General features: G+C 37.5%; 1 protein-coding gene across 1 annotated transcript; it reads right to left on the bottom strand.

Moving 5' to 3' along the window:
* Positions 1 to 463: 463 nt before the first annotated feature.
* LOC149529507 (putative inactive purple acid phosphatase 27) lies at positions 464 to 11,951 on the bottom strand. The gene is made up of 13 exons (XM_089808158.1): positions 11,571 to 11,951; positions 10,463 to 10,550; positions 3,615 to 3,881; positions 3,404 to 3,512; positions 3,016 to 3,133; positions 2,770 to 2,902; positions 2,218 to 2,396; positions 1,929 to 2,115; positions 1,518 to 1,585; positions 1,114 to 1,213; positions 795 to 983; positions 630 to 710; positions 464 to 535 (listed from the first exon to the last, which is right to left on the bottom strand). Exons 1-13 carry the CDS (start codon positions 11,921 to 11,923, stop codon positions 464 to 466), a joined length of 1,944 nt encoding a protein of 647 aa, XP_089664284.1. The 5' UTR covers positions 11,924 to 11,951.
* Between the last annotated feature and the right edge of the window lie 2,890 nt (positions 11,952 to 14,841).

The following is a 14,841-nucleotide window of genomic DNA, read 5'->3' as shown; positions in this document are numbered from 1 at the left end:
TTGACTTAAATATGACAAAAGTGTTTTTCTATCCACACACTTAAATTTTTCATTGTCCAATAAACACAAGCCACATTTCTCTGGAAATTTATTCACATGTATCAACAAAATTAACTTTTTAACTCCCAAATTATTATCTCGTTGTCAATGGCTGCTGCCCCACGATTATAGGCCACCGTACTTGAATATCGAACACGATGAAAAACAAAAAGTAAAATCTACAAGATATAAAAGCTTCTTCTAGAAGCTTTCATTGTCTTCTGGACAAAATAGCCTGACAAAGTGCCACACGTATTGTTTTAACATGGAAGGTCATACTGTCAAACGCATCTGTAAAGGGAGCTTTGAATATAATTTGTGTTGAGCGACTTTATTAAATGCCAAGATAAACTCCACTCAACGCAATACCCTACACGCAAATTTTATTATTACTTTCTGAATTCTTTCGAAAGGTTCTTGAAAGCTATCCAGAAGATGATGATTGCTTCCTTATCTTGAACTTATCTCTGACTTGTCGTGTGCCAGAATTTACAAACTGCCAAAATCAAAGAGAAAAAGCGAATATCAAATAACTTAATCCAGTCGTAATGACAGTGATACAATTTGCAGAATAGGAAACCCTAATTCACCTCGAATTGCAATTCATGTGCCGTGGCATTCACTCGAGAATACCCAAATTCGGAGAAACGTACCAAACTCCACTTTGATGGCTGCATATTTTAAATGTAACAATTAATAATAAAGATTGTAAATTTATTCATCTATTTTCAGATTTGATTATAGTAGTTTCTCACATTAGATTCAAATTGATCGAGAGAAAATCCAGCCATCCCAATAACGACATGAACGGGTGCGCTGTAATTCATGCTCTCATAAACATCCACTCCGTCCACGTCCTTGTCAGGAAGAGCTTTGCAGTTATTATTATACAGAGCAAATGTTCTCTCATAGTTGTGAACATGACCCCACAGCGCCAAATCCACCTGTGAAAATTAAATCCCTTCTCATTAAGTTCAATCGAGAGAAAAAAAATCCTTTATTAAAATCAGTATTTATTATGCATCGGAATATAGTAAGGGATCAATAATGATCAATGTTTGATGTTAATCATACCTGGTGCTTGGGAAGAAGTGGTTCAATGGCTGCAACAAATTTGGTATCAACATTATTGTGGATCAATCCTTCCTTTATACTCGAATACATGGGTCTATGCCTGTTGTTATGCAAGCCAAATATCATTATTTTCATTACAGCGGTTTTGTTAAAAAAAATTAAACAAAAACTAAATTTAAGTATCACTGTATTAGATAATATTCATTCATTATATTACCCACTGCATCACAATAATGGATCATAAAATGATTCAAAACTTGTGAATATTATTTACACCACCAACTTTTTGAAAAGAACGGGGAGCCGGGGGGAATCAATAATTAGTAATTCTTATGTTTGATGAGGGAGAGCAAGTAAGTTTTGTTTAAGAAAATGAAGAGAACATCAATGGAGTGATATGTTACCCTGTGAAAACAAGCCAGGGTGTTTGCTTGCGGTCCACAGAAGTCAAGTCTTGCTCGATCCATGCATACTGAAATCCAATTCAAACAGAAAAAAGTACAAATTGAAATAATATTAAGATAGCTGATTGCTTATATCAATAATTCAGATCACTTCAACATTCATCATCAAAATAAAGAGAGGAAATAGACATTAAACTAAGGAAAGTAAATAGAAAATTAAAATTATGAAGACATTAAGTAAATAAATGAAAATAAGCAAGAGTCTATAACATAATGATAAATTATGAACTTCTTATTCAAGAAATCTAGTTGAACTCAACTATATATTAATAACAATAATTAATTACAATAAATATTTAATCTGACTTCAGCCAGCTATTACCATCAAATGAAAAAATGAGAATATTATACCTGTTCACTACCTGTACTCCAATCATGCTCTGTGGATATAACAGTGAAATGCACTGGGCCTTGACTGACTGAGTACCACGGTTTGTCCTCTGTTTGTGTTGGCATAGGGAAATATCTCTCATAAGCAACACCACATTCTCCACCAGAGTCTGTGCTCTCATATATTGATTTACTCCCCGGAAAGTCTCTGAATATGAAATTAAACAATTAATCACTTCTCTTTTGAAGCCCATTCTATGTGAAAGACATGGAAATTAGAGAATTCATAAGTTAATGAAGTATTAATAACCTTTCGTGGTTGCCAATGGCAGTCATGTAAGACACACGGGAAGCAAGTGGGGAGATCATATGGAGGAAGAAATCCCACTCAACTAGAAATCCAGTTGCATAGCTGATATCTCCAATATGAAACACAGAATCCACGTCTTCTTCTTCTGTCATCGCCTTTATAACTCCTAGTGACCCTGGCTACAAATTATTCCACTGCCCATCATTAACCTTTCATAGAAACTACTAATTGGGGTTTTAGTATAGAACATGGGGGGAAAATGCAAAACAAATTTATAAGTTTTGTGAAAATAAAATATATTTGGGATCTGTTTAAAAGAATAGGCTCAACTATCCTTCAGGCATAATGTTTTAAAAAAAGTCAAAACTTTTTTTTTTGAGATTTTCAGAAAGAAATATAATGATTTTTTTTCAAATTTTTTACTTTTTTCATTTACAAAATATGTAGATGATGAAGAACAAATGCTGAAAAACTCAAAAAAATCTATTGTATTTTCGATTTTTTGAAATTTGATCAACAATACATTTTATACCATGTCCAAAAAATATATACCTGAATATAATGTTCGTCAGATGCATCAAGAGGAGCTTTTCCCATGTCCCCAAATGCCAGAAATTTGATGTGGCTCGCACCTGCTTCTGGAGGGGTGGAAAATTGTACTGGATCACTCCACCCCACATTATCACTGGAGGCATTGAGATTTCAGAAAACTGGAATTTCTCACATCCATTACAATGCAAAAAATTTTAAAATTTTAAATCTGTGTCTAATATTCAAGTAGTTTAGAAAAATTTACACCTTCCATATGTGTAAGTATATTTGTGAGAGGGAAGAAGACCGGTCATTAAAGCCGTGTGAATATATCCAGGATCGTGCCACCCAAAATCTGTGGCTGGGCTTGGAGTTAAACCGCCACCTAGAACAACAACAAAATGTGTTATTTTTTCATTAAATTTATAATTATATATTGTCAAACATTTTTTATGGTCTATAATACTTGTTTGAAGATTTCTCCAACATTTTAGATCAGTTTCCATGATCTTAGAGAGCTAGAAAAGACAAACAAAAAAAAATCCTCCAATTTCATCAAAACTCATATAATCAAATTGAATGAAAATCAGAATAAGAAATAATTCAAATTAATTTGCTATATGAAGAACTATCCAAATGAGAAAAAAGAAGTTACCACACATATCAGCTTGAGTGAAGGTAGTAACAGCGGACTTGGAAGTCTTCCCAGATGCATAGTGTAGATATTGATCATCATTGCTTCCACTGATCCATGTCACTTTCATCTAAAATAAAATAGAAGGATGTTAATTGAAGATTTTATATGACTAATACTTTGAATCTATATAAATTTAATGAATAACTAGTGCTTAATTAGGGCCACATACCAAAGTCCCTGTAGAATCTGGGGTGGAAATGTGAGCGTGAAGAGGCATATTTGGGTTGGAAAACATGAGAGGCTTTGAAGAGTTAAGGATGCAAGGAACATCATAGCCACCTCGGAATACAACAAACTCAATGTGCGTGCGGATGTTTACAATGTGAAATGATAAGGACCCACTGCAGGTCTCCACCGTACAATCATCTCCTGTTTTCTTCTCACACCTGCTTTTATTGCATGATAGATAGGAAGGGTCGTTCTTCATGAATTGGGACTGTAACAACCATACAATTCAGTTATTTACAACTCAGCCAACTCCAATTTTTTTAAAAACGTATATTGCAACAAGGAAGGATTTTAACTTTTGGGCTGCTTTAATCAGAGTGTTTATCTTGAGAATGACGTATACCAATAAATCTTAATCATAATAAAAGGTGAAAAAGGTATGATTTGAAAATATATTATTTATAAATTATTACTTTAAAAAAAAATTATGTGATTAAATTTCCATATTGGAACACAACACCTCTCCAATGAGAAACTCACAATTTACTGATGCATTGTAAGCTCTTGCCTATTTATAAATTAAAATTTAAAAGTGCTATTAAGTCTAGTTTCTTAGAGACTTTATTGAACAATTAAATGAAGTGAAAAGTTAAAATAGTTTAAGTAGAATCTAACAGTTTATGTCTTATTTTTCAAGAGGATCTTATTAATGTGATTTAAACTGAATCATTTAATAGAGTCAAATTCTCTATTTTGTAGTTCAAGACAAATTCATTGGATCATTTCAAACCCGGGTGACTTTTCTAGTAAGATATATCTATTAATTATGTGATTCAAGAAGGGCCACCTATCCAAATCAAAGCTTATAATATATTTAAATCTTATCTAATGACTCATATGAAACTGCACTTACTTTTTGTTAGGAACCTGTGTGTTCCTTCTGTTTATTTTGTTAGAGTAGAGTTGTTGGACGCATATGCTTTGTAAGTCGTCCCGTGAGTTTATTTTATTATCCCACATGCATAGGTAGTATTACTTTTCTAGATCGTACCCAGTATATAAGAATAGGTTGAGGCCCTTGATGGGCACGGACGAATTTATTGTATTGAGCTTGCTCAAAGGAGGTTACCCCCTCGAAGTGGCCTGCGATCAGTAGATTTATTCTGAGTTCTGCTATCACTTTGTATTCTGTTATTTCGAGCATTCTCATGATATTGCTATAAGGAGGTTCTTCTCATCTGGTATCAGAGCACTCTCTTGGGCTCGCTGGGTGGAAATTACATCAAATTTTTTGTCGTGGCCTTCAGGTCCCTCTCACTTCTAATATCTCTTGTTATTGCAATATCATTTCGCATACTTCCTTCCTTGGCGACCCAACCCCAAATTTTACATATCAAAGCCCTAAATCCCTCATTTATCTAATTTTAGGGTTTGCCCTATCTTTTTCACCTCTCATCCAATCGCCACCAAACTGAGCCACAAGATTCAATTCCTCATTTTGCTCCCTTATCCCTCTTGGACTGTTCGCCTCATTTCGCCTCCCTACCCTTGAAACCCTCATTTTTCTTTTTCCCTTGTCCCCAGATAGTCTCCCACCACCCGTCGAACACCCATTTCCTATATGAGTTTTACCCAAATCCAAGTTTGCCGTAACTAAAAAAGTTTTTGTTTCTCATCTTCTACCCATTTCAAAAAAAAAAAAAAAAAACCTTGTTTTATGGTTGTTACGCGTACCAGAGCAAAAATCATGGAAGAGGAAATTGCATCCCTCAAAACCAGACTTCAAGATCTAGATGACAAAATTCTGGGTCTTAACTTTCAGCAGTCAGCCATGAGCCGAAACCATTCAGGAGATACTGGGTCCTCTTCTGGCAATTTCCGTGGACCAAAGCTTGATTTTCCACGCTTCGATGGTTCTGATCCGACTGGATGGATCTATAGGGCAGAGTAGTATTTCAGCTTGCATAATACTTTGGATAACCACAAAGTCTCCCTTGCATCTTTTCATTTGGAACATGAAGCTCTTCAATGGTTCCGTTGGTACATCAAGGCTAATGTAGGCCCAACGTGGAGCGAATTGTGCACCCTCATTTTGGAGCGCTTTGGCCCTAGTTCCTTTGATGATTTCACAGGAGCACTCACTAAACTGCGTCAAACAGGCACTGTAAGAGAATACCAGACAGAGTTTGAAAAATTAGCTAATCACACAGAGGGCTTGTCTGATGAATTCTTCCGTAGTTGTTTTGTCAGTGGTCTGAAGGATGCACTTCGCTCAGAAGTCAAAATGTTTCGACCTACTACAATGATGGAAGCCCTTGGGTTGGCTAAGTTAGCGGAAGACAAGATTAGTGCTCTACAACGCTCCAGATCTAATTTTGTTCCATTCAGAAATACAGGTTCTCACAACCCTCCAGTCATACCAGCTCCTAGAACTACTCCGATCAAGCACTTGTCTGAAACAGAGATGCGAGTTAGGCGAGACAAAGGGCTTTGTTATAATTGTGATGAGAAATGGTCTCGGGGCCATAGATGTGTTCAGCAAAAGCTCTATCTCTTGGATGTGGATTCTCCACCGGAACTGGAAGAATATGTAGATGCTCAGGAAACAGTGGATGCTGAGGTTGAGCCTCACCAGCCTGAACCTCCTTCCCCAGAAGCTCCACCAGAGATATCTGTCCCTGCTTTGGCAGGAGTCACTACTCCACAAACCATGCGGGTCCAGGGTTTCTTCAAGAAGATCCCTCTTACTATACTCATTGATTCTGGTAGCACTCATAACTTCATTGATCCACGAATAGCCAAACAGGCTGATTGCTTTATCCATCCCTGCTCTAGCTTTGAAGTCATGATTGCCAATGGGGGCACTTTACCTTGTAAAGGGAAATGTCGCAATGTGCGTCTCTCTATTGGAGATTATAACATGCGCTCTGACATGTTTGCCTTACCCTTAGGTGGCTGTGATGTGGTTTTGGGTGCCCAATGGTTACGCACTCTTGGCCCCATTCTCTGGGATTTTGCTGAACTTTGGATGCAGTTTTCAGCCGAGGGGCACCAACACACTTTGAAAGGCTTACAACCAGGGTCTCTTAGCATCATCAGTTCACACCATATGGAAAAACTTCTTAAGAAGAATTCACATGGTGTCATCGCTCAGCTCCATTCCATTCAGATGCAGCCATCAGCAGTCTCTAGCACTCCTGCCGATCTCCAACACATTTTGGACAAGTATTCTGGTATATTTGCTGAACCTGTGGGATTACCTCCTTCTCGTCCAGAGGACCACCATATTCAGCTCCTTCCTGGCAGTGTTCCGCCCAACATCAGGCCCTACCGCTACCCATTTCATCAGAAGACCGAAATCGAGATACTTGTCTGTGACTTACTGAAGCAAGGTATTATTCGCCCTAGTACCAGTTCCTTTTCTTCTCCAGTTCTGCTTGTTCGCAAAAAAGATGGGTCATGGCGACTCTGCATTGATTTCCGAGCACTTAATCATCTCACTATAAAGGACAAGTTTCCCATTCCAGTTGTTGATGAACTTCTTGATGAACTTCATGGGGCTCATTTTTTCTCCAAGTTAGATCTTCGTTCTGGGTATCATCAAATTCGGGTTAATGAGGAGGATATACCTAAAACTGCCTTCCGCACACATGATGGTCACTATGAATTTTTAGTCATGCCCTTTGGCCTCACGAATGCTCCTTCAACATTTCAGGCAGTGATGAATAACATATTTCGACCATACCTCCAAAAATTCATTCTAGTCTTCTTTGATGATATCCTCATATATAGCAAAACTTGGGCTGAGCATCTCCATCATCTGGAGCTTGTCTTGCAACTTCTCTCTGATCATCAACTCTGTGCAAAACTATCTAAATGTGTGTTTGGCCAGGAGGAAGTGGAGTATCTCGGGCATATTGTTGCACACCATGGAGTGCGGGTGGATCCTACAAAAATAGATGCCATGAAAACTTGGCCGCATCCTAAAACTCTCAAGAGCCTTCGGGGTTTTTTGGGGTTGACTGGCTACTACCGCAAGTTTGTCAAAGATTACGGGAAAATTGCAGCACCATTGACAGCTCTGTTAAAAAAGGATGCCTTCTCCTGGACCCCTGTTGCTGAGACTGCATTTGAACAACTGAAACAGGCTATGTGCAGTACACCTGTTCTCGCGATGCCAGATTTTTCCAAACCCTTCACTATTGAGAGTGATGCTTGCGGCAATGGATTGGGTGCTGTTCTCCTGCAAGATGACCATCCTATTGCGTTCACTAGCAAAGCCCTCTCTGGTAAGAATCTAGCCCTCTCTACTTATGAAAAAGAAATGATGGCTATTTTGCATGCTGTACAGAAGTGGCGGCCATACCTCTTAGGGAGTCATTTTTGCATCAGAACCGATCACCAAAGTCTGAAATACTTCCTAGAACAACGGGTATCCTCTCCTACACAACAGAAATGGGTCAGCAAACTCATGGGGTATGATTATGAGATCACCTACAAGAAGGGTAAGGAGAATATTGTGGCAGATGCTCTTTCTCGCACATTTGATAATCAAGCTTCCCTTTTCGCTATTTCTAAGCCCATTCCCAATTGGTTAGCGTCTGTTCAGCAGGGCTATGACAGTGACTCTTCTTTATCTCAAATCATTCACCAGCTAGCCAAGGGCTATGACAGTGACTCTTCTTTATCTCAAATCATTCACCAGCTAGCCAATAATCCTTCTGCTATACCACATTACTCTTGGGATGGTGCTTCTCTTCGATACAAGGGTCGGCTAGTGCTTCCTCAGAACCCATCTCTACATCAGGCTATTTTTTATGAACTCCATGCTTCTCCTTCAGCAGGGCACTCAGGCTTCCTCAAAACTTATGAGCGAGCAAGGAGAAACTTCTTTTGGAAAGGAATGAAACAGACGATTCAACAGATGGTGGCTGAATGTGATATTTGCCAACGCCACAAGGGTGAAACGACTCTCCTTCCTGGCTTGCTCGAACCATTGCCCATCCCTACACGGATTTGGACTGATATTTCTATGGATTTCATTGAAGGGCTTCCTAAATCCGGTGGCAAGACAGTGATCTTGGTTGTGGTTGATCGTCTCTCGAAATATAGTCATTTTTGTGCCCTCAGCCACCCCTATACTGCCTCCTCTGTTGCACAAATCTTCATGGACCAGATATTTCGTCTTCATGGACTCCCTTCTTCCATTGTCTCTGATCGTGATGCAACTTTTACCAGTCATTTTTGGACTGAACTGTTTCAGAAAACTGGCACCAAACTGAAGATGAGTTCGGGCTATCACCCACAAACTGATGGTCAAACGAAAATTGTCAATAAATGCTTGGAAACTTACCTTCGTTGCTTCACTTCCGAACAGCAACATCAGTGGGCCAAGTGGCTCCCTTTAGCTGAATGGTGGTACAATACCTCTTACCACACTGCCTCTAAAATGACTCCATATGAAGCAGTCTATGGTCAGGCACCTCCAGTGCTCCTTCCCTACACTCCCAACAGCTCACCAGTCCAGGCAGTTGACATAGTTCTCCGCAGCAGGGATCAGATTCTTCGTACCTTACAGGATAATCTTCACATGGCCCGTAATCAGATGAAACAACAAGCAGATCAACATCGTTCTGAGCGCTCATTTCAAGTTGGGGATATGGTTTTTCTTCGTCTACAGCCATACAAACAATCCTCCCTAAAGCTGAAAGGGCGTCATAAGCTGGCCCCAAAATTTTATGGGCCTTATCAGGTTCTGCAGAAGATTGGTTCAGTTGCTTATAAACTGGAACTTCCTCCTTCTTCCCGCATTCATCCAGTCTTTCATGTTTCTTGTCTAAAGAAAGTTCTGGGTACCACTGTCAGAGCACAAACTACTCTCCCTGAAATGGATACGGAAGGATCCATTATCCTGGAGCCGGTGGCAATCATTGACCAGCGCACTCGCCAGCTTCGCTCTCGCTCCATCTCTGAGGTCTTGATTCAGTGGCATGGCATGCAACCAGAGGATGCTACCTGGGAACCCCTTCTTCAGATTCAACAACAATTTCCACACCTTAAGCTTTGAGGACAAAGCTTTTTTCTAAGGGAGAGGGGATGTTAGGAACCTGTGTGTTCCTTCTGTTTATTTTGTTAGAGTAGAGTTGTTGGACGCATATGCTTTGTAAGTCGTCCCGTGAGTTTATTTTATTATCCCACATGCATAGGTAGTATTACTTTTCTAGATCGTACCCAGTATATAAGAATAGGTTGAGGCCCTTGATGGGCACGGACGAATTTATTGTATTGAGCTTGCTCAAAGGAGGTTACCCCCTCGAAGTGGCCTGCGATCAGTAGATTTATTCTGAGTTCTGCTATCACTTTGTATTCTGTTATTTCGAGCATTCTCACGATATTGCTATAAGGAGGTTCTTCTCACTTTTAACATAGAACCCATTTAATTATACGATTTTAGTTCACCACTCATATAAATCAAAATTTAGATGATTTTATTTAAATGAATCCATTCAAACAATTAGTACAACCCTCAAAATACAACATCAGTCAAAATACAATATATATACTATTAAATCAATAGATAAATACAATTTAATATTAGACCTGCCCATTTTATACAATTTATAATTTATAAATTTAACATCACAATTCTAGGAGTTAATAAATTCCTAAATGGGCATCTTAATAGAGCGGCAATTAATCAAGAGTCAATAAAATATTGTCAATTTTTGTTTTTTTTTTTTTCCGAAGTGAGTCAATTCAACATTGTCAAATAAATTGAACTACAAATGAAGATATGATTCAACTAATGAGAAAAAATAAAATAATATTAAACTAGCATATTGAGGTTACCTTCACAGGGTAATGGCATAAAAGAGGATGGGATGCCACATCTCCTGTTTCCACATAGAGCACGTCATTCAGAGGACAATCCGTTACTCTGTTTCACATTATTAATTGTCTATCGTCAGAACAAAAGAATATCCACAATATACCAAGAGATATTCTCTCTAAGAAAGATGTCTATAAGAGTTGTATAAATCAGACAAATTCAGAAATAGACATTTCGAAAATGATATCATTCTCAACCAACGGAAATGAGACGATCACCTAAAAAATGGTATGCCAAACAAAATTGCTTTAGTTTCAAATGTTTCTTCTTAATGGAGTTTAGTTTGTGTCGTGTGATGACCCATTAAATTATGGTTTCTACTCTTTCCAGACTCATCTTAAATTAAATTGTAGTCTCTTTTGTAGGTGTCTTTCTTTGATGAAGCGCGGACGGAAAGCCCACTTGATCATCAATGGTTGGTAACTAAATCACCAATCACTTGATCATCATGTGATGCTTTGGTATAGCTGAACATGAATACAAAAGCAATGTAATTGCAAATTTGGAATCCCTACCAGTTCATAGTAGGCAGAGCCACCTTGAAAAAGTAGATGAATCGATGCCTACAGATCCGATATTACTGTAGATTATGTGTGAACCTTGACCTGCCCGACAATATCTAAATTCATTAGAAATCCACGGACAAATGTCAATTATACTGAGAGTGGATTTCAATGCAGCGAGATTTCTACTTATCCTAAAAGAAAATCGAGATCAGAGACTTCTTGAATTCCTTACTCCTTGAATTTTAGATGGATTTGATTCTAACTAAGCAATTTACAGAGTTTCCTACCATAATTTCCTATTACTCTTGTAGCATAAAATGACAGTTGTTGCCCTTCTGGTATAGTAGTGAAAAAGGCAAAAACTCAAAAATATTAATAAATGATACTTGGGTATTGACTGTTTTTCGCCTGCCAATTGCGTTTGCCTGAAAGTCTGCCGACTAAGTTGAAATATGGTTGACATCTTCTGTTAATAAATTGGATATCTGTTTGAATGATAATAACTGTTAACAAGAGCAGAAATATATAATCTTTAACACAGATGTTGATAAGAGAAGCATACTTGGCATTTGCAGGCGAAATTAAGGCGACCCAATCATCATCTTTGGGATTCAACATGCCATTGATTGTCACTGTAACAAATTCCTCATCAAGGAGAGGCCCCTGCGTGCTCAAATTTATATGTAAATATGGATTTTGTTCCCCACACTGACGTAAACTCCTTCTGTTAATACATCTGAATCCTTCTCTGCAATACTCGTTCTCACTAGATTTGCTCAACGTTGTATTAAATACTACGGATGATCCGCTGCATAGTTGAATTATATCACAAGATATAAGTAGGAGAGCTATTGAAATTACACGGGCAAATGAATACCCATGAGAAATGAATAATCTCTCAAAGCAAGCTGCCATGGCTGCTCAAGGCTTTGATTTCTCTTCTGCGGAGTGATGGGAAAATTTAATATAGATCATAAAAAATTCAATTGTTTTCTTACACAATGGTTTTGTTGTTATATAATGTATGGGGTTTGGAAAACGAAGTGATATTACGTCTAGGTAATGTTGAGAATGAGCTTTTCACATTGAGCAAAGTGCAAACTTTGTATAAGATTCGTTTTTCCGGAAGCTTTTGGATCACTCCTTTGAGCTAATTATAATATATTTTCATAGCCTTTTCTAACAGATTGTCATATAGATTTTTTCTAGAACACATATATTATTATATAGATGTTGACATCTTTATATTTATATAATAGATTATGACAATAAACAGTAAATTTTGAAATTATAATTGTCTTTGAATTGTGTAATTATGTGGTCTTGTTTATCATATTTATAAAGTAATCTATATGTCAAATATGATCTAAGAACATTTCTTGACTATGTAGACATGTGTAAGAGTTTTGGTCATCAAAGTCATCATTGAAATGTCACACCTAAATGACAAGCACATCTAGAAGTTTCAAGCTTATCACATACCATCATCATCTTAAATTCTTTTCAACCAATTGAACTATAACCACTTGGTAATTATATCAATTCTATATTTTGTATTAAAAAAAAAAAAAAAAAGTTCTTTAAAATCATTCATATGTAAAACCAATACTCAAGAGCATCTCTTGACTAGAAGCAAATGTGTAAGAGTATTGTTGGAAAACCATCATCCACATATCACACTTGAAGGAAAGGCACAAGTCAAAAAGTTTAAACCTTGTCACATATCATCATCCTCTTTAATTGTTTCAGCTAATTGAACTATAACCCATTGATTATTTTAGTAATTTTATATTTTATTATAGAAGAATTATAAATAATTCTATTTTTATTATGAAAAAAAACATTTGATCGTTGAACAAAATAATTTCAAATAATAACCTCACATAAGGAAAAGAAAAACATAAGAAACATAAACATAATCTTACCATTAATTTAATCAACCAAATAATAAATTACTAATAAAGATTTTCTAACATTTATCTACATTTAAAGTGTTATATATTTATTTCAATTATTGTAATTTATAAACATCAAGATGTGTTTATTTAATTTTTGTATCAACATTTTTAATCATCAACAAAGTCGAAACAACATTGAAGCATAGCTCTGCAACTCTACTTTGCTTGTTAATGGTTGTTAATGGTGGTTTTTATGTGAGATGAGTTGGCACCCCTTGCCCAGGCGGTTCACCTAGACTTATGGCTGGCTATGTCAAAAGGTACTTGCTTGGATGTCACGTGTACCTGTGGTGGACAGGAGTTGATTTCTCCTACTTCATCAAATGTGCCAAATCATCTAGCATTTATGCAATCTTCTACACCCAAGGTTACTGGGATAGAACCGAGTGCGATGGATGCTAAACTAAGCTAGAAAGGCATGCTAGTGGGAATAGATTTTGGACCGACATCTAAGGTTACTAACACTATCTTGCATGGAGAGTTTGGGCCAAATATTTCATTTCCAAATATGGTTGTGGAAAATGTGTCCAAAAGATTTTCACTAAGTCTTGTGGGAAGATTTCTCGGTTATAGACCTACCATATAGATGGTTAGGAAATTATTCTCTAATAGGTGGAAGTTAAGAGGATCAGTCATGGTGGAGGCAATGTTCCTTTTTAAATTCACAAATGAAAAGGATAGAAACTGGGTATTGGCAAGTTCCTAGAGATTGGGGATATACAATCTAGTCATGGCTAAATGGAAGCATGGCTTTAATCCCAGTGTTGATTTGCAGAGAATGGCCCTAGTTTGGGTCCACCTCCCATGCTTGCCATTGGAATTCTTGGATGATAAGGTCTTCCAATGGATCAGAGATTAATTTGGTCACTTCATTAAGGTGGATGCAACTACCCAAAATAGGTCTTTGTTAGGATTTTCCAAATTCTATGTGAATGTTGTAGTTAATAATATGCTTTGAAGTTGTATTATTCTGAATTCAAAATTGGGAATTTGGAGACAAGATATCAATTATGAGAATGTAGACTTATATTGCCAAAGATGTAGATAGTATGGACATGTGGTCTCTTAATGAAAAATGGGTTTCAAAAAAAGGGATGATAAAGAGATGGAACCCACAAAATAACTGGATGTCCCAAATGTGTGTCTTGGTGGATCTATGGTGACATCCTAGGACCAAACCCCATGGAAGGGGGTTTTGGTGGGGCAAGTGAACCACAAGGGAGATAAGGACCAAATATATGTTTTAACAAGGATCTGTGTGACCTCTTATGGAGGGAGAATTTTAGAAGGAGTTTGATGAGGCGAGATTGCCCCAGGTTGGTAAGATAGTCAACAATATTCTATGCAAGCCCTTAGAGGCAAGTGGGTTTCACACATAGAGGTTGTAGGGGAAAGGATGACCCACAATGCCGAGATATCATTGTCTTGGATTACTTAGAAAAAAGTGGCACAAGCCCAACCAGAGGATGGTTGGGTAAGGATGAATGTGTCAAAGAAGAAGGATGGATCAAGTTACTCCTCACTGTGTGGCACTCTTATGATTAAGCTCCCATGTATTGAGCTTCAAATAGCCTCTGAGTTGAGCTCTATGCCCTCAAGATGAGGGACCCCTTTGTGGATGGAAGGGAGCTGGTAGGAACCCAAACAAAAGAGGTATGGTCAACCTAAGGTAGATGTGGGCTTATAAACAAGGATTGGTAGGCCCCCAACAAGAGTCACAAGAACCAAGGCTACTTCTTAGGACATAGTTAATGGGTCACATTAGACCTTGGAAAATACCCAAAGAGGTAAGAAATGAAATTAATCTCTTGGAATATTAGGGGTTTTAATAGTTCAAGAAAATAATTTGTTTTGAAATCTATGATCAAGTATCAT

This window comes from Cupressus sempervirens, chromosome 11 (genome assembly GCF_028749045.1).
Source record: "Cupressus sempervirens isolate cs-2001-9-10 chromosome 11, ASM2874904v1, whole genome shotgun sequence".
In the NCBI taxonomy this organism is placed as follows: domain Eukaryota; kingdom Viridiplantae; phylum Streptophyta; class Pinopsida; order Cupressales; family Cupressaceae; genus Cupressus; species Cupressus sempervirens.
Note: the sequence above shows the minus strand (reverse complement) of the source record. Positions and strands in the feature narration are given on the sequence as shown.